Here is a 19,173-nt window from a genome sequence, read left to right as displayed (position 1 = left end):
TACCATAAGTGTTTTCATCCAGAGAGACTGGATGCAACAGTAAAAAAAAGACAAAAAATGAAGGGGTGAGATCAACTTTAGTCCTTCAAATAGAGAGATTTGAGAAAGGAATTGTGACAGGAATTACTTAAAGATGAGAGTATATGAAGGGAGGAAGGTATGGGAGAGTGTATGACTCAGAGGGGAGAGGGCGATAAAAGAAAGTTTTGAGAAGAAGTATTCTCATTCCAGGACTGCTTAGTTCAGCAAACCAGCTTCATTAGTGTGAAGGTCACACCACTTCTGTGAGACTGAGGTTGGTATTTATGTACATCATGGTGCCGTTATTATTTATTTCATTTTTACTTAACCTTTCTATCTTGACAGAAGTCCCATGGGTTCCATTTCAACTCATTTGCTCTTGCATAATTTTACTGTTGTGTCCAGTATAATAGGGTAGGGTCGATTATCTCATTCTGATATTAGAGATATACAGCAGATTAACTATTCAAAATCAATCAAGTGTGTTACATGCACACTAGTATCTAGGTGTTTGGAGTACTTTTAGAAACCTGGATGGTGGCTGGAGTACTTTGATAGAAACCGGGATACTGTGGTACCTGAGCTTCTGATCTGTCTCTGTGTGCATAAATGACTGACTGCGATGTTGAGGAATTGAGACACAGAGATGATCAGAAATATAACTGGATTTCTCATGTTTCCGAAATTAGATCAAAACCAGCATACTAGTGTGAATGTCTAAAACAATAGTTACTTAGGTTTTGCAAATAATTAGCTAAATTTGCTAATGATTTAAAAGAAATTTGTTGTAAGATGTTGACATCTGATGTTCAGTGAATACTTTAATCCTACAAAGTCTTGTCTTTACTCATCCCTTTCTGTACAGATTAAACAAACAAGATTATGTTTTACCACACCGCCAGGTAAGCTGTTTCCCCATTTCCAGTCTGTAGCTAAGTTATGGCTGTACATGAACATGGCTTTAAACAAACTCCACAGTTTATGATGGTAATTGGCACATTTGCTTTATTTTGAAAACAGACATTGAAACCATTTTTATTTTTTCATGTTTTTTTCTCACAAGTTTGAACTCCTTGATAAGGTTGAAACTGGACATTGCACTCACTGGAACATGGGAAAAGTATTTTTTGTTTGCTTGATTTGTTTGATTTTTCTTTTTTTTCGTAACATCAGTGCAAGAGTATTTTTCCAATTCATATAAACTGTCATAACAACACCAAAGACATCAAAAAGAAGCCGCCACACCTCTTAAGTTTTTGTGACTGCGAAAAAGTTCCTCTCAGGGGGAGAGTTCCCATCATGCATCTGGTTCGATGGTTCATGCTACTGTTCTCACGTTTGGTTGGCAGAACACAAATCGTCAAGTAAGAGCCAGTTACATCAATACCATAGCTGATTTCTATAGTTTATTATATGATCATGTCATTTAAATGGCAACAGGTCCTTTACTGTATATGTGAGTAAACAGAGAGTTTGTAAAAGGGGTGTAAACCAAGCTTGAATGACTCAAGCAGAATAGAGAGAGAGTAATAGTCTTGTACTATATGTGGTTTTTGGATTCAGAATATAGCTGCCCAACTAGAAAAGTCACACATTTAATTATACATTCTATTCTCCATCCGATGTGTCAGTATATCACCTATTTGCTATGTTCTCAATACACTTGTACTGTGTTGAAAACTAGAGTTGCATTTTAAAACCAGCTTGTTTTTGTGCGTGCATTTGCAGAAATACAGATTTTATTTGCAAAATGTGTTTAAGGAAAGTGCATTGCAATGCAGATCAAGTATGGTGCATTCACAATGCGTTTTAAATGTGTAAATATCCAGTTGGGAGCATTCCTTCCACAATTCCTTCACAATAGACAGTGAAGATGCACCAAATGAAATCCTCCTCCTCCTCCTCCTCCTCCTCTCGTCATCATCATCACCGTCGGCATCATCATCAAGGTAACAATCAATTTTCATAATCAACAACAACATCATCAACATCATCATCACTTCCTCATAGTATTAGCTTGAGCCAAAAAACTTCACGCTGGAAACTCCCCCAACATGAGAAAATCATTGCCACACAAAAAATGACAAACAAATAGAAACGGACTGCCTTCACATTGGGAAGGCAAAGAGCAACCTTTTTAGATTTTTGTTTTTGTGTTATTCTTCATACTCTTAATTCTGCTTTCTTTAGGTTAAGCTTTGCCTTAGTCATCCTTGGACTCGGTGGCCTCTGCCGCTGCGTCTGCCGGGGTGGCCTCCTCTGCTTTAGACTCCTCTGCAGCATCTGGGTGGAGGGAGGGAGGCAGGGAGGATGAAGGGTAAAGAGAGAAAAAGGCAAAGCGAGAGGAGGAAAATCAGATGTAAGAGAAGGGGGATATGATAGATAAATGGTGGGTTGGAGAGAGGAAGAGAGAGAATTAGCCTGTGGAGAGGAGATTTTACAATGTAAGGCTGGAATAATGATGCTCTATCTGGGTCTTCTGAGATACTGAGCATCAAAGATTTTACGTGTCAGCTGATACTTTTGACTTTTTAAATATTTCACCTCAGAAGGTTCTCTGTGTAACAACATCCATAGGTTAAAATTAAAAAAGCATAACAAAAAATATAACAGGAGATACTATGTAATTCCATGTTGTTCACAAGATGTCAACTCTACTAAATCTGAGAGCATGTGAGTTAGAAGATGGAGCCTAAAGTCTTAAATCCCACATTGGCTGTGTAAATAATAAAGGAAAAGAGTGCTCCTAATGGACCCATGAAGCATTTGAACTGACATCACAACGCTAACAGTAGCATCTCGGCCTGTCACATCTGATACCCTGTGATGCCCACAGTGTAATGCACTATAACAACATCCAGTGGTGGTTTACTAAGAGGTGAATACTGCTGAATAACAATTAATGATAAATCGCTAAGCCATAACTAATGGTGTTTGTTGAGGAACATTGCACTGATGGTTTATATTTTTCTTTGCATTACCCTATTCTGCCTATGCTGTATGCTACTTTACTGCTAAAAATATGGCAATTATATCTATCAATTGTCTATAAAAAATATATATATATATATGTCCTTGTCACGCAGTAGATGGACCTTTATTTTAATGTTTCTGACCAAGCCTTTTATTCAAGTGCCCTGAGAGCGGTGATGTCATACCACGATGATCTCATATTCTTTTAATAGAAAGACTTCAAAGAATGACATCATTGCCTGGGAGATTGGGGTGATGGAGTGCGTGTGTGTGAGAGTGTCTGTGAGGGCGAGGCAGAGAGAGAGACAGAGAAGTGGGGCGATCATGTCTGTGTTAGTGCTTGTACTAAAACTGTGTGTGGGCGTGTGTGTGTGTGTGTGTGTGTGTGTGTGTGTGTGTGTGTGTGTGTGTGTGTGTGACTCAAGGCAGCATGATCTTACCAGGTAAGAGGCAATTAGCTTGTTACCCAGTATGACAGACTTGAGAATGTATTTTTCTACAGCCACTGAACTGTGTGATGCAAATGCAATTTAACCCAAATCACAGAGCCAAAGCCCGTCATTTCTAGTAGTCTGATATCAGTGCCATCGCCGTTAACTACACCAGCGATGACTCAAATGTAGGTTTAGTTTTGCTGATGCATTTGCAAATAAGAATTCATATACGGAAAAACAAACTCCCAAACTCTGGTGGTCTTTGTTGCGGTTTGCCGAATCTGCCCACTGATTTTATTGAAGTTTTCAGTAAACAATGTTAATGAGAGCATGACGCATTGTTTATCGTGGAAATTATAACTCGGATATAAAGTAGATGCACATAATCTTCTTTTTCCAACTTCCACTTACATTTGTAATTTTTCAAAAGTTCTTGTGCTAGAGGACTACATGGAGAGCCACAAGGTTTTGTCCTGGATTCGTTACTTCTCAATCTTTGTTACCACTATGTGTCAGCACAGTATTGATTTTCACTGCTATGCAGATGACACCAAACACTATATAGCTGTTGATCTTGATGACCTGAGCCCTCTTTACTCCGTTGAGAACAGCATCTTTGATATTAAATGATAAATGACTCAAAATTTCCACCAAATTAATTCACATCAAAACAGAGGTCCTCGTTATTGGTTGAAAAGAGGAAAAGGAAAAAATGTGCCTACAGTTTACTACACAATACAAGAGGGCTGACCACAGGCAATGTACCTATAATCTATAGCACATACAGAATAGGTTTTAACTGGTTCAAAGAAAATTGATCACATCTCTTCACTGGTTCAAGATTCATGTACCTGTCTATAAATGTATTTCTGGACCCTGATTGTGTGATATTGTATGACACGTATTCCCTCAGATTTATAGACACAGTGACTAAGACAAAGGACTCATGGTGGATTTTGGACCCAAACTGTGTGACTTGTTAAAAGTCTTGTTTGAACTCACCTTTTCTGCTTTGATTTCACCTAGAATCTGTTTATACCTCTTCACTGACATCTCTGGAACATGTCCACTACAGCTTAATTTTAGAAGATTACAATTATTGAAAATATGATGGTGGAAGTAATTATTGTATGGTCATTGCTGTTGTTTGTTTTCTTTTTATTTCAATTTTTTGTATTTTAAGATTTTACCTGTTGTTTAAATTGTCAGTACCTTGCACGTAGCTGGTGTATGAAAGGTGAAGGTACAAATAAAGTGTATTATTATTTTATCTTGTGTGAATTTACAGTGATATGTTATCATGCTATGACAGTTAACAACTTGGTCAGATGTAACTAATTGAAAGCCAGCGACATGGACTATCCTTGGTGGAGAATCTGGATCCCCATCCCCAGGCAACCTCATAAATTATTCAGTCAGATCAGAGAACCTGGAGTCCTTGTGCATGTGACTCCGGTCTGCGCGCTGACAAACCTTAACCAAATGACTTTGTTATAAATATTAATTGGCTCTCTGAGTCACTTCGGTTGGTAAAGCACATTGTGGCCAGCAGTGGATTCTTACTTAGGCTTTCTTTGTCAAGTAGAGTTTGTTTGTGACAGACTTCCCCAGTGTGGATCGTGACCAGTAGGGATCATTAATCATTCATTGAAATCAGAGCACCTGTTATCCCCGCTCTGCTCCATGCAGGCCAGCTATCCCATCGAGGTGGTAACTATGACAACAGGGAGACAGTGCTGTCTAGGTGACCTAGTTTCCGTGTAGTTCTCCAGTTGGTGTGTGTGTGTTTCCCACCTACTCGAGACTGAGCATGCTCCATTAACTACCTGTCTGACCCAATATGAGAGTCCTTGGACCAGAAATATGGGTTCATGTCAAGTGTATGTTGTGAGTTTGTTGTATTAATGTTATAATGTAATTTCCTGGTCTTCCAGTTCCTTCTCAAGTATATGTATAACTGATCATTTCCAAGCTAACACTAGCTCAATGTACAACATCATTCATGACCAGGCCTGCATTTCGATCCCAATCCCTGCCTCATCAGTATGGAGTTTCCATCTTGCACAGGCTGCAGTCTAATCTAACACTGAGCTGTGTTTCTGTGTTAACCAGTGAATGGTGGAGCACTGCCAACGATCTTTAAACCCCAACAACTCAACCAGCAGTTATTTCCTGTTGTCCCTGCCAAGCAGGCTACGGGAAAGCTTACATATTCTTCTTTGTTACTGTTTGTACAGTAAGTAATTGCTTCTTCATTGGCAAATGTGTGTCTGGAATTATTTTTGTCTCTGAACCCAGTGCCCTTGCAAACATGTCCACACCTAAGTGTTCAGAGTGCTTCAGAACCTTCTTGTACATCCTGCCCAAGTGGGCTTATTTTATTTGGCATGTGTGCATGAAATGGGCTTTTAAATGAATCCTATAGTAATAAATGGAAGTTAAAAGTTTTAGTTTAATCCGCATACCTTGTTTATCATTTGTTTGGTTAGGCTCCTCCTTCTCAGCTGTCGGGCTGACAGCAGCAGGCACATTGGCTTGTCTGGCCTCCTCCTTTTTCTCTTCACTCTCCTCCTCCTCCTTCTTCTCATCAGCTGTGGCTGTGGTGGGACTCTTGGCTGCTGCTGCTGGGGCCTCCACCTCTTTGGGCTTCTCCTCAGCTTTTTCCTCCACCTTTGGCTCCTCTTTCTGGGGCTCAGAGGGCACTGTGGCAGCCGTAGGAGAGGCAGCAGCGGGTGCTGCAGCTACAGGAGAAGTTGCTGCGCCTGCAGCTGCTGGAGAGTTGGCTGGCTTGTCTGCCACAGGACTTTTGGCTTGGCTCTCCTCTGCCTCCTTCTTGACCTCCTCTCCTGCAGCTTCCTCCTCCTTTGCAGGTGCTTCGTCTCCCTCTGCTTTCTTTACCTCCTCTCCTCCCTCTGTTGCCTCCTCTGTGGCAGCAGGAGTGTCTCCCTCCTTCTCTTCTTCTCCGTCTTTCATCTTTTTCCGAGTTATGTGTCCACGGAAGCTGGCCTGTATTTTGGTGGCAGCCTTGTGGGCCTTGTCCTCGGGTTTGTTGGTGGTGCCATCCTGTTCAATCTTCTGGTCTGCCTCCTCATTCTTCTCCACCTGGCAGCCAAGAGAAATTACAATAGATTAACATCTACTGTATGACATCATGCAGGTCCACTGGAAACCAGCCAGGGAATGTACTGGTTGTTAACACTAAAAACTTGCAAAGAATCCCTCTACTGTGGGAGTTTGTAGCTTGAGGATGATCACCCCAAAACATCATGCTCTCATACTTTTATTTGGGCTTAGAATCCTACCAAAGGTACAATGTGTTGTGATTTGAAAGATCAGAAGTTAGAAAAATACAAAAGTGTATGCTATGAGAAAGGGTTCAGTAGTTAACATGAATTGAGGTATTTATAAACATTACTGGAGAATTATAGACTGGGAAAAGTCGGGTTAGGATTTGGTGAGTGAAAGTGTAGGACTGGATGAGGAGCAGGGTTAGGAATAGGACAGTACACAACGTAATATTGAAAGGGGTTCCATGATATTACCTTCCGTAACTGGATCCATAGCTGTCCATCAAATAGTGCGTTGTGCTATGAGTCATATAAATCTAATGAAAAGAAATCAAATCAAATAAAGGAATGAATGATGAGCACTGAAAGTGGCAAACAAAATGAATCAGTACATTCAAAATGAATAGGCAAACAAATCAAGGTAAAATATTCTCTAGCCACGGTTCAACCAATCAAAAGCTTCAAATGTGCACCATAAATGAATGTGAATAAGCAACATGAAGCAAACACAAATTGTCAAAGAGCATGCAGGCAGCGCAGCATCAGTTAGCAAAATGATAGAGATGTGAAAACCGCAGAATCTGAATAGCTTTGAGGGATTTTGTCCTTCCAGGTATCAAGACTCTGTTAGGAGTCAGTCATTGGTTTGACAGTTGAATGAATCTACAGCGTTTTATCATTTTATGTGCTGGAAAGAGGAGATTTAGTGCCATTGTGAGTCATGACAATAACAGATGTGCGTGGGGGTCGATTGTCTCCACATAATGAATTGGATACACTGGGATTTGAGGCACAACAAATGACTCTCTTTATTGCGGTTATTCAAACCAAGCATGAGGTTGATATTGTCCTCTTGATAATGTAAGTGAAATAGATTTAGGGAATAATTAAACTTAAATGTAGAACCTCTCCGTGTTCCCTGCATTCACTGTTAATGATATCTTCAAAATTGTAACCGGAAATGTGCAAAATGTAAGTGTTCAAAATGGGGACTCTTTCTCCAGAATAACGAACCAATCTCTATTCTCTAGGTACAGTAGCTTTCTACGGCTCCAGCTCCGGCTGCTAGGGAACGAGCTGCCTGCTACAATCTCCTCAGCATTCACTGCCATACCCCTCCCAACCATCAAAGGTTACCTTGACAACCAGAGTGCTAACTCATCACGGCGCTGTCTGCTGGTTGGTGCTATGAAAGACTATATGTCACCCTGATTGGCAGTGCACCTGACCCCTCAGGGGAGCAAGCCAATAGTAACTCGTAAATCAGGCGGAGCAATCAGCATGGCTAAGGGAGGGTTGTGTGTGATGCAGCAGTAGGGTGCGGTGCGGGGCCGGTGGGGGGGCCAATGGGTTTATATGTGCCTGTATGCATCAATGCTGGCGGTCTGTGTCACTGAGCAGTAGCATCTTGTTACAAGGTGAGTGAATTTGAGTGAAAATGGTTTTCAAGATGCAACTCGTAGGTACATCCATCAGTGTATTTCCTCATCCATCAGTGTATTTCCTCATACCTTCTGTCTCTGATAATGTCATTATATCGTATATGAGGTTTGACTTGGACAGCTGCCTGTGTGAGGGATCACATCTGTGTGACATGATTTAAGAGCCAGAGGCCCTAAACCAACATGTCTTTTTCAGGGTCAGTGTGTCAGTCCAATATTGGAGCAGAGAGACCAAGGTGCAGCTGTGCTGGTATATACCTATATTCACATGCCATCCCCAGGGTTCAGGGTGTAAATCCTGCCCCGGGCCATCCTGCAATTCTTAATATACGCCATCTTCCTGAAGCAATTTTGTGCAATGTGATATTTTAAAAAAACTGCAGATGATGCTGGCTATGAGAAGGATAGAAGAATTTCAGGGGCTTTACACTGCCCTTCAAATATAGTGAGTTATGTTTAAAACCTGAACTAGAGCTGTTTACTTAACAACGAGCTATTAAGTGTGGAAGTAAACTTCAACAGTGTTCTGATATTACAACACTTAGCCAATGTGGAGACAAAGCACTACTGGCACACCCAGTACTCTTAATAATATGCAGGTCTCCGGTGACTTATTGGGCGTTTATTATGTCTGATCTCATAGGTGCTTACAATTGCCAAAAATTTGGCCCAAGCACTTAACTCTAAGTAGAATTACTTACTGGCTGCATACAGTGAGTCAGACAGAGAGAGAAAGCGATAGATGAGGGTGTTTGGGAATATGGGGGTATGACATCATTATTGGAACAGAGGGGATGTCATTTAATTTAGAGATCTGGGCGTGTGTGAGTGCAAATGCAATAAAATACCAGCAGAGAGCCAAGTGATCTCATATCGGTGTAAGGAGACGGGGAAGAACGATCACATCATGGTTTGACCACAATTGTAGCATCATCATTTGAATTATAGATGTTTGTCTGTGCATCACCCTCAAAAGTGCTGTGCTGTGATTCTCTGACTGCTGTGGTCTGTTTCCATGGACCATAAGATTCAGTACTGAACTGCTTTGACCTGTCACATCAAATATATTATGCTTTAACATACAGTGTACCAGTAGTTAATGTCTGAGATAGTGGCTACATCAACATCTCACATTTAAATCGAAAGTAAACAGAAACATTACTGCAAATCCTTTAAGAATTGCTTCTTGAAGACTGTGACTGTTAAGTGAACCCTGGTCACGTATCCTCCTGCAGGCGCTATTCCACTCGGTGTCTGTGCGGCACACATTTTCATTCATAAAAACAGCAGCACCTCCCAAAGATACAGCACACCACAATGTACACTCCCAAGTCTTCACCCCAAGATTGCACGACCCTTTAAACTCTTCCTTGATTCATTTGCAGTGAGACAACATATTTGTTTTTATCAGGTTAATCAAATGACTTATTACAATTGGCCCACAGTGTTTCCTCTTTGAACATGTTTTTTCTGGTTGCCGTAGATACACTACATTAACCACCAAAAGAGGCTTTTATTATACAGCAAAAAAGGGATGTTTGCAATATAAAAGTGCTTTCCTAGCATGATTGTAAAACAGATTTTGCAATCCTCCTGCAATCACAGGCTAATATCTTCAGTATAATGTAGCAACATTAAATGCTTGCTGTAGGACATTTTAGTTTGTGTAGGTGACAAATAATGGCTGCCATCTTTATGTTCAGAATCTAAATGTACAATAGCTCAGGTTCATTTATTTAAATACAAGAGGTGACACTCAACAGAGGACAAACGCCTCTGTCTATCCTGTCTGTAAAAGTAATAAATGGCTGTGCTAAAATGTGTTCAGTACATTCTCTGACAGTTGGATGTGTCCATTACAGCTATGCCTAGCAGCTGCAGTCTGTGCTCGCTCTCTGTCTTGCTCTGTCCTTGGGTGGGTACTGGCTGTCGTGAGAACCACACCCGACAGTCAATGGCTTTACTGATCCAGACCCACACACACACACACACACACACACACACACCATCCCCCAATGGTGACACACAGTAACACCTTCCCGCTGCCTCATTCCCAGTGCCATTAGGGACTTGTTTCAGGAGGGGGGAGGAGGGGGGAGGAGGGGAGGGGAGGAGAAACGAGGGGAAGACACGGTGGAGCGGTGTGGTTTATGCTGGTTGAATTACCACAGAACCACAGCTCACGCTTATGCACACACCAGCACGCATTTAATCATTTTTATTTTTTAAGTTCTGATCCATTCAAGCTGGAGACTCCATTTTCACCTCGCCCCTCCGCCCAGCCTTGGATTGAATGCCTCTAGCAAGAGGGGAAAGAAATAATAAAGGTAATATTTAGATTTATAATGGTGGAGTTACAGAACATTGCTTTGCAAAGGCCCTTTATATCACCAACCCAACAGGTGCAGCTGCTGTAATGTGTAATTATTGAATATTTGTGTTAACACAGATATTATAAGCAATAAAATAAATAGTGCATTGGCTAATTTAAATAAAATGAACCCAACATTTTTCATGTTCTCACAGTTCCCAAACAGCCGGAGAGGTAATATTAGCCACCCTGCTGGCGGCACACATACTTTCTGCAATGACACCTCTCTCATAATTTCAATGGCTGTCTGCCTTTCTGCAGGAGTCATCCAGACACCAAAGAGCAAAGACTGGCTGCTGTCTGCAACTGCTGAATATCTCCCTCTCCTTCTTTCTCTTTCTGTCGTCTTTCACTCTACTCCTCACTGAGCAAACTGCTACCCACTCATTCTCTCTCTCGCTCTCTCTCTCTCACACACACACATACACACACAAACACACACACACACATCGACAGACACAGCAGAGCACCACACCCTTTTAGCCAGCTATCTCCTGCAGATGAGGAGAGGGGGGCTCAGGTGGTGACTGCCACAGCCCCCACTCGCCATCACTCTGTCTCTCCTTTGACTGTGAATTGATGAGCGATGCTTAAGGATGCCCTGTTTCTTTTACGACGGCCCGGGAAAAGATGCTCCGCAGCAACTAATAAGCAGCCATATGCCAACGTCATTACATCCTCTGGAGCAGCCTTTAATTCAATTACACCGACTCTCAGCCTGAACAAAGGCTCCGCAATCGCCACTGATCTGGGCTGACTGGACTAGGGATGAGGATGGGGACAGGGGCAAGTGGAAGTCGAAGTGGAGAGGAGCTGGAGGAAGGGGACATGATGGTGGGGCGGGTGGAGAGGGGGGGGCAGGAACTGGACGGGCTGTAGGCTGGTGCTTTGGCTGAAGCCAGGCCTATGGAAAGGGACTTTGAGAGCCACAGCATCAGATAACTGTCTTTAAGGTGGCAGAGTGGGTCCTGATTTTGGAGTTGGAGCGAAATTCATTCAGGTTCAAGCTAAAAGGTGGGGGCAGAGTTAGGCAGGACAGGCAGTTATGGTTCTGGTGCAAGGAGGAGAACTAGGGATGGAGTTGGGGTGGAATGGGAGAGGAGCACATTTGGGTGGGATTTTAAAGTCCTGGTTTAGGGTCCAAATGGCAGCTTCCGTTATGCCTAGTGGTGGAGGAAGACCTGAGTTTAAGAAGGACCTGGACCTAAGATGGACCTGAACTTGATCCTTGATCTTTCCCCAAACCCTGAGGTGAGGACAAGGAGCATCCTCTGTGGTGATGAATCTGGTTCCAAAATTGCACAAAACTAACTAAAGATTGAGCTGGGGACTGGGGCTACTGAGGAGACTTAAATTAAGTGCAAGCAGCCACTCCCATAGTGAAGATGTTGCAACAGCACTTAACACTCCACAATGGCAGGACCCACAGCAATACAGCCATGTTTAGCTGAAAACCGGGCTCTTTGCTCATCCATCCATGATGCCCATCCATCCATTAATTTATGCCTCTACTCCTCAAAAGCAGGAGGATAAGTGGTTGTAGACCGGGAGGGTATTCTTCCTTGTGGTGAGGCGTGCACGCTCGAGGCAGCGACAGCGTTCTGTGGGAAAAGCCGGTGCCTCACCCACATGGGTGCAGTGTGCAGCACACCGGCTTCCTTTCCCTTCTTTCTCACCTTTGCGCCTGCTCACCTCCCCCAACCATCATCCCTCAATCTGTCACCATTGCGTTTCCTGCCGGCTTTAGCCACCATCCAGGTTCATTCCCTTATGCCTGCCTCTCCCTTTCTTCCCCCATACCTTGAAACCTTGAAATGTCTCAGTCATTTTTTCACCTCTATTTCTCTGCCCACCACGTTCCCTTCGCTCTCTACCTCCTCTTGCACCCCCCCACCCCAAACCTCCATGTGCACCAGCTACACTCAACCCTGCCGCTGGTTCTTTCCCTGCCTGCCTCCCCCTCTGCATCCCGCTCTTCCTGCATGTCTTTCAAATGGCAAGCCTCGTTTCCTTTCTCTCCTCCTGCCAGATTTAATATGATTCATCCACACTTACATTTAAGAATTCAATCAAGTTCCTTCGGAATCCAGTCCGATAAAATCATACTCAGTTTGAGATAGCGTCAGGAAGCCGGCCCTGATCACACACAGAACCACCACGATAGCTGCTAATATACAACAGAGTCAAGCCCAGGAGAGTGCCACCCTCTTCTCCACTGTCCAGACCCACCCCAGCTTCCATGCAACACCTTTTTTTTATTAGGCTATTCTCTCCCGTTGAGAATAGCCATGGGTTATTATAAACTACCCAACACCACCCTTTCACACCCTTTAAATGAGTGCACACTTCATAGTACCCTCCATTGACAACATCCACTTATAAAGCTGGAGGGCTATGATAATCCATTTAGACTCGTTTATTCCCATTGTATTCCCCCAAGGCCACTGACATGATGGTGCTGCTCACTCAATCCGTACCCCACCCTTTTTTTCTCCTCTCTGTGGAAAATTACTTCCCTGTGTCACCATTTCTGCTCAAGATATCACAAGTACAAAAGATGCTAAGAGTCCCATTTTAGGCATCAATTAAGAGCACATAGGTTGATCTAATTAATATGAATCATTATGAACAATGGTGGATTATGCCAGAGTTTAGAGGAGCTCCTGAATAGATGAGGGAGTACAGCTTCAACAGCAGAGACAATACAGAATCTGTTAAGTGCCTTTCAATAATCTTTCACTTTTTTCAAGTGCATGATCAGTAGGAGGGAGTGCCCAAGATCGAGTTACATTCTTGTGCCCCTCTGCAAGTACAGTGTGAGGTCTGAGAGGCACTGTGGCAATATCCATTCATGCGGGATAATCACATTAACTAGGCGTGTCTGGGCTCTGTGGATAGACTTCTGTAAAGACAAGCCAGGCCCAGAGTCAAAGGAAATTACAGCAGCATTTTCTCTAATCTGTCCTCAAGCACCCTGATCAGACAACAAACCAACAGTCACAAAGTTCAGAGCTGAGATGCATCTGAAAGAGAAATATTGATAAAGCAAATCAAAGCAGTTTACCGGTTTGGTTCTTCTTATGCAGCACAGCATAGTTGTAGTTGTTGTATCCTCCCTTTTTCTTCTCTGCTTCTTTCTTCCCTTTTTTCTCCCTTTCACTTCTTCTCTCACCCTCTCTCTCTCTCTCTCGCTCTCTCTCTCTTGCGCGCTCACTCTCGCTCGCTTTCGTGCGCACACACACTCTCTCTCTCTCTCTTTCTCCTTGGCTGTATCAACAGCTAAGCCTCCCAGTGCATTTACTCATCCCAGTTTGCACACACGCGCTCTTCAGTCGGTCTGCCTGGGCGCACCTCTTTCTCTCTCTCACTTACTCGCTGCCTGACAATGACTACAAGCCCACCCTTTAAACCCCTCCCTTTCCCTCGCTCCCTCCATCCCTCTCTCCTCCCCTCTTCCCTTCACACTATCCCCCCTCCTCCTCCTCCTCCTTCTCCTCCTCCTCTTCTAGCTCATAGTGATGAACCCCCCCACCACCCCTTTTAGATCAGCACTCCTCACTTCTACATCTTCTCACCCTCCTCCTCTTCTCTTTCAGCCTGGCTCCAGCAAAAGCTGCGGCCCCACCCTAAAAAGGCACTTGACTGACTGGATACCTCCAATTTTTGCTCTGATAGATCTTTTTTTATTGTGCTTTATTTGTGTTTCTCTCAACACTCCCACTACCCCTCTGTTTTATCCCCTCCCCTTGCACACACATGATGAGGTGTCTTTTTTTCTTTTTTAAAGATGCTCCCAAATGGAAGTTGCCTCCTCTGATTGCTCAGGTTCCCTCTCAGACTGTGTGTTATACACTCTCCGGATCTCTGATCAGTGTTATGTGAGAGCTCTGCGTCCAAATTGCCACGGCAGTGCCAAAAGCATGTTTTCTGGCACAGCCGGGAGCAGCTCTTGCCAGGAGAGACGGTGTGAAAGAGAGCAGTGATGATCGCTAGGCGCACATACATACACACACACACACACACACACACACGCTGTGCTCTTAGGACACGTCACCCGCACCACCAACCCACCCACCCCCAATACCCAGCGCTCTCTGTTCTCATGGAAACACCAGCAGATAGACTAGAAGAGCAGAGGAGGATGAGTGTGTGTGTGTGTGTGTGAGAGAGAGAGAGAGAGAGATGGCGGGAGAGAAAGGGATGGAGGTAGGAGGAGGAAGCAAGAGGGCCGGGTGTGGCAGACAGGCAGCCGAGGCAAACTGCCTCTCTTCCTCTCTCCCTTCCCCCTTTTTTCTCCCTCTGTGCGCACATTTGCACACAGTCTGGTTTAATGAGCGGACACAACGCATGCATTATCCCCACGACCACATTTATAACAATTACCGTACAGTGAGGCTCACCGGCGCATGCTCATGCAAACACCCACACTCTGTATTTGTCTTTCATAATACACACACACACAGACACACACTGTGGTGTCAGAAGAGTCCCCACCCCCGCTCTGACACCGGCGAGCACCAGCAGATGCTACAGACACAATGAGGATGGAGGGAGGAATGGAGAACAAGAGGATAGACAGAGAGAGGGATGGACGGAGGGAAGTGGAGGAGGAAGGGTCCTGAGGGGTTCGTGCTCTGCTATTCTTCTCTCTTACAAGATTATTCCACATTCAGTTCACTGAGGGGAAATCATTAACCTGCGCCGCTGAGCCACAGCCTTCCCGGTGGTCGCTGTTGCCACACAGGCACATTCAGCACCATTACTTGGCTGCACTATATCATCACCATGTGTCATCATGTTCTACAGCAGGCCGGATGACACATACACTGTAATAATGCAGGGTTCTGCTGAGCATGCATGATCTTTCTCAGCACTGTCTTGCTTTGCTTTTGTACAGCTATGCACAATCATACTGCTGCCAGTTCACAGTGCCCCTACTGGGCCACTTCACTGGAATAACTTGCAGATAAGTGCCTTGCTCAAGGAACTTGCTGACTTCCTCTGTCCAGATTTTACATTGTTGTCTGGACGCCAAGGAAGCTTCAAACTTACAAACAGGTGAAGTATTGAAGGAAAAATGAACTGAGAAACATAATGATGAGTGTCAACCTGCCTGGTATGACACATACACTTCACTCATCACCACATTAGAGCTCAAATAATGAGTCAATTAATTGATTAGCTGAAGAAAAGAAAATGGCAACAGTTTTGATAATGGAGTGATGTGTTAAACAGCGCTCTTTCCTAGCATCATCATCAAAACACCAAATAGTGGGAATATCCAAGTCTGAGAGACTTGGAGAATCTCTGCCAAGGAGCACCGGAGCTGTTCTCATGGCTCATGATCGCCCGACTCCATACCAAGACACTTTATGTTGGTCACCTATCTTTACGTAATTGTGTATTCTCCTGTTTTAACCTATTTACTTTTTTTTATTTTGATTTAAAGGTATTCCGTTTAAAATGCTCTTAGCTGCACATTGCTGAAAAGGTTTACAGCATCAACATTTAAACATCAAGTGGCAAATCACCTCAAATCAAATCCCAGTGCGAACACTGCTACAAGTTATTTAAGAGAGGAATGAAGCTTAGTAACACAGTCCTATAATAAATGATTGAGGTTGTGTACATGAAAAAAAAATCCAAACACTCAAATCCCCAAGAGCCAAATCAAGCTGGCGCCGGGGCGGTGGAAGCTAAAGAAACAGAGAGAGCGTGGGATGTTCATTGAAAACACTCCATCTTCATTTGCTGCAGGTTGGCCAGCAGTTAACTGGAAAAACTGACCCTAGTTTACAGTGGCTGCTTCGTATCCTAACAATCTATGTCCAGTTGTTTGATTGTTCTCTTAAGCAGCTTAATCAGCTGCTGTACCGACAACAGGGATCAATAATGTCACACTGTCAGTATCGAGAAGCAGTCAAGAGGCATGTTCTGCCAACGCTTCACTGTAGGTTGCTACTTACTGTGATTACAGTCATCTACGTGATTTCAGTGTTATTATTAGAACATGAAGTCTCAAACATGTCTCAGTTTACAGCGTGTTATCACTTTTACATTTCAACTTTACCCACAATACTTGACAATACGTGACATCACGAGCTAATGCCAGACTATTTGTTTCTCTGTGGATTTGAGTGTGCTTCCCTTTGGAGCAATGTTAGCTGTCTTACTTTTTGTAAATAATAAATAAAGCATGCTGTAAGTGTTGCTCCACCATCGACTGTGCCCCCTTACAAGTGGCAAAAGAACACCCTGGAGAATGGAGGTATGGTGCAGACCACACTCATTTCACACTGCCATCAATACACTCAAATCTAAAGATAAACACATGCACATATATGAGGAAACTTTTTAACATGTGATTCTTACATGGCTTATCTTACCTTTGAATTCATTCTGTTGTCTGTTGCGTTGTACATCGACATTGCTGTCCCTTAAGACTGACCTGTCACCGTATCTGTGAAAGAGATTCACATGCAGTCGACTGACTGTCTTGAAATAATTAGGTAAAAGCCAAATACAAGCCGCAGTTAATTAACAGTTATAATTCTGGTAATGGTAACATAACCCAGTTTCATCACATTTGGTTACAATAACCATAATTAATTGATTATAATTATAATTGTGGTCACATATAACAACAATTATAATCAATTAATTTCTCCTCATGAAGACATAGAAAACTGTAGTGCTTAAGATCTCAAACCTTAGGCAGTACAAATGACTGTACTTAATGCTTGCTATGGAACATATCACACTTCTTTTGGTGGGCAAATAATTGCAGGAGCAATATATTCCCCATAGAAGTTAGCAAACTAGTTCATAAGTGCAGAGATCAAACTGAAGTATCTGTAGAAGAGGTATGAAAACAACGATAACACAAAATACTAAGATGTTTTGAATGTCTAAAGCTCACAGGTCGCAGCTCTGTCTAGTGTCTGGTGACTGACACCACAGTGGGGTTGACTTTGAATCCAGAGATTGTCATGTTACAGGAAAGAACATAAAGAGAACAGTTACCCATGTGGCCTTTATGCACTAAATGTTATTAATGCCTGCAAAGTGACGTGCACTTGTGTATTTTTACATGCTAGGTGATACATTATGGGTGTTATGACGGATGAGCACCAATACCAGTGGGGGGAAAAAATAAGTGGAAGCTGCTAAAATGTCACACGTAAGAAAGTGATTCACTGCTGAGATTTTAGTGAGCAACATTGGAGAGGGAGAGGAACCACATCTTAAAATCAATAAGCAGGAGTTTGATTGGACACAAATGTCAAAAGGAAGCATCACAGGGAAGTCAGTGCTAAGATGTGTGTTCGCATACTGATTTTTTAAAAATATCTCCACACTTAAGCTTGCTAAAACTTGCAAAAAGCATTTTCTTTTTTGTTTTGCTTTTCTACCAATGCTCACAGCCTCTACCAAGCTTTTTTTCCCAAATCAATCAGGATTTATGAAGCATCTACATTCCCAGTTGATTCCATCCCAGGACAGAAGCCACAGCATTAAATTATACTGAAATACTTAACTGGCCCCCTAACTGGGAACATAATAAAATTAGTCATTTATAGTGAATTGTTCATGAAACATTCATAGATCCATGTATCTATTTATTATATTTGCAACTTTATTTTTATACATTTTTACTTCTTGTGAAATATATATTTAATATCCTAGATAAATGGATTCACCCGTTTGTTATTTACATTTTAGTGTAAATATCTGTTTTCCCCTCAAAACCCCCAAATACCCCAGTTCTCTGGATCAATAATCTTCCCTGCACCCTCTTCGGGTTTACTCTGCTCCACCAATGACTGCAGACACAAAAAATACATAAACAAGTAACAAATTGTTTCATGCATTTTGTATGAAATTTTCTTTTGGGGTCACTGCATGCAAGCGATGAAGTATATAACACAACATAACACAATGCAAATTATAATTTAATGTTGGTATTAATCTCTCAAATAACATTAAATTTTTTCTTGTACCTTATTTAGTCTAGCAATAAAGAACTTTTCAAACCACTTTTGTTTTTCACTGTCTCTCCTTCTTCTCTCTCTTTTCTCAGTATGATCCACGACCCAGAGGATGAAAATCAAAGGTTTCCCCGCCAGCAATAATAAAATAAAATTGGACCAGGTGTCCACTTCTGAGCTGGGACATGACTCCTACATCTGACACAGCTGCATTCACATAATGTCCCACAGGTGTTCTCCCATGAAGACCATATATACTGAAGCAAGTAGACTGACTCGTTAAGAAATTATAGCCTGTTTTTTACCCTGAACTTTCTCTCAATATTTTTGGTAACTACGCTAATCCACTTTCTTCATCATTCTGTGGCACATATTGACACACTGCAAAGAATTAATCAGGAACATTGTAAGGTGGCAACTGCGACGGTCACATTCACAACTCCATTAACTCAAGTTCACTTGATAATGACTTGATTGTTCAGTATTTACATTTCAAGCCGATGATTTCCTTTGTGTTGTATTCATAGCGTTACATCTTGGAACGTTTTGTGGTTAGATTGTAATTTCACTTTGTTGTGTTGAAGTAACGTTTCGTAACGTAGTCCTCTATGGACATAACAAAGTTCTCTCTCCAACTCTGACTCACATTTCCACAAG

At 42.6% G+C, this 19,173-nt stretch overlaps 1 protein-coding gene across 1 annotated transcript; it reads right to left on the bottom strand.

Moving 5' to 3' along the window:
• Nucleotides 1–1,003: 1,003 nt before the first annotated feature.
• gap43 (growth associated protein 43) lies at nucleotides 1,004–13,912 on the bottom strand. The gene is made up of 3 exons (XM_038694206.1): nucleotides 13,593–13,912; nucleotides 5,894–6,530; nucleotides 1,004–2,304 (listed from the first exon to the last, which is right to left on the bottom strand). Exons 1-3 carry the CDS (start codon nucleotides 13,620–13,622, stop codon nucleotides 2,225–2,227), a joined length of 747 nt encoding a protein of 248 aa, XP_038550134.1. The 5' UTR covers nucleotides 13,623–13,912; the 3' UTR covers nucleotides 1,004–2,224.
• Between the last annotated feature and the right edge of the window lie 5,261 nt (nucleotides 13,913–19,173).

Source organism: Micropterus salmoides, unplaced genomic scaffold (genome assembly GCF_014851395.1).
Source record: "Micropterus salmoides isolate LMB-PRFRI ecotype aquatic unplaced genomic scaffold, ASM1485139v1 Ms_hic_scaffold_3, whole genome shotgun sequence".
In the NCBI taxonomy this organism is placed as follows: Eukaryota; Metazoa; Chordata; class Actinopteri; order Centrarchiformes; family Centrarchidae; genus Micropterus; species Micropterus salmoides.
This window is presented reverse-complemented; position numbering and strand designations above follow the sequence as displayed.

Bases quoted from the DNA above. Each gene is read 5' to 3' on its own strand.
- gap43 (XM_038694206.1), bottom strand. From the start codon at position 13,622: ATGCTGTGCTGCATAAGAAGAACCAAACCG. The intron at 6,531-13,592 runs GTAAACTGCTTT...CTTGGCTGCCAG, and splicing joins GCATAAGAAGAACCAAACCG to GTGGAGAAGAATGAGGAGGC. The intron at 2,305-5,893 runs GTATGCGGATTA...CCCTCCACCCAG, and splicing joins CCAAACAAATGATAAACAAG to ATGCTGCAGAGGAGTCTAAA.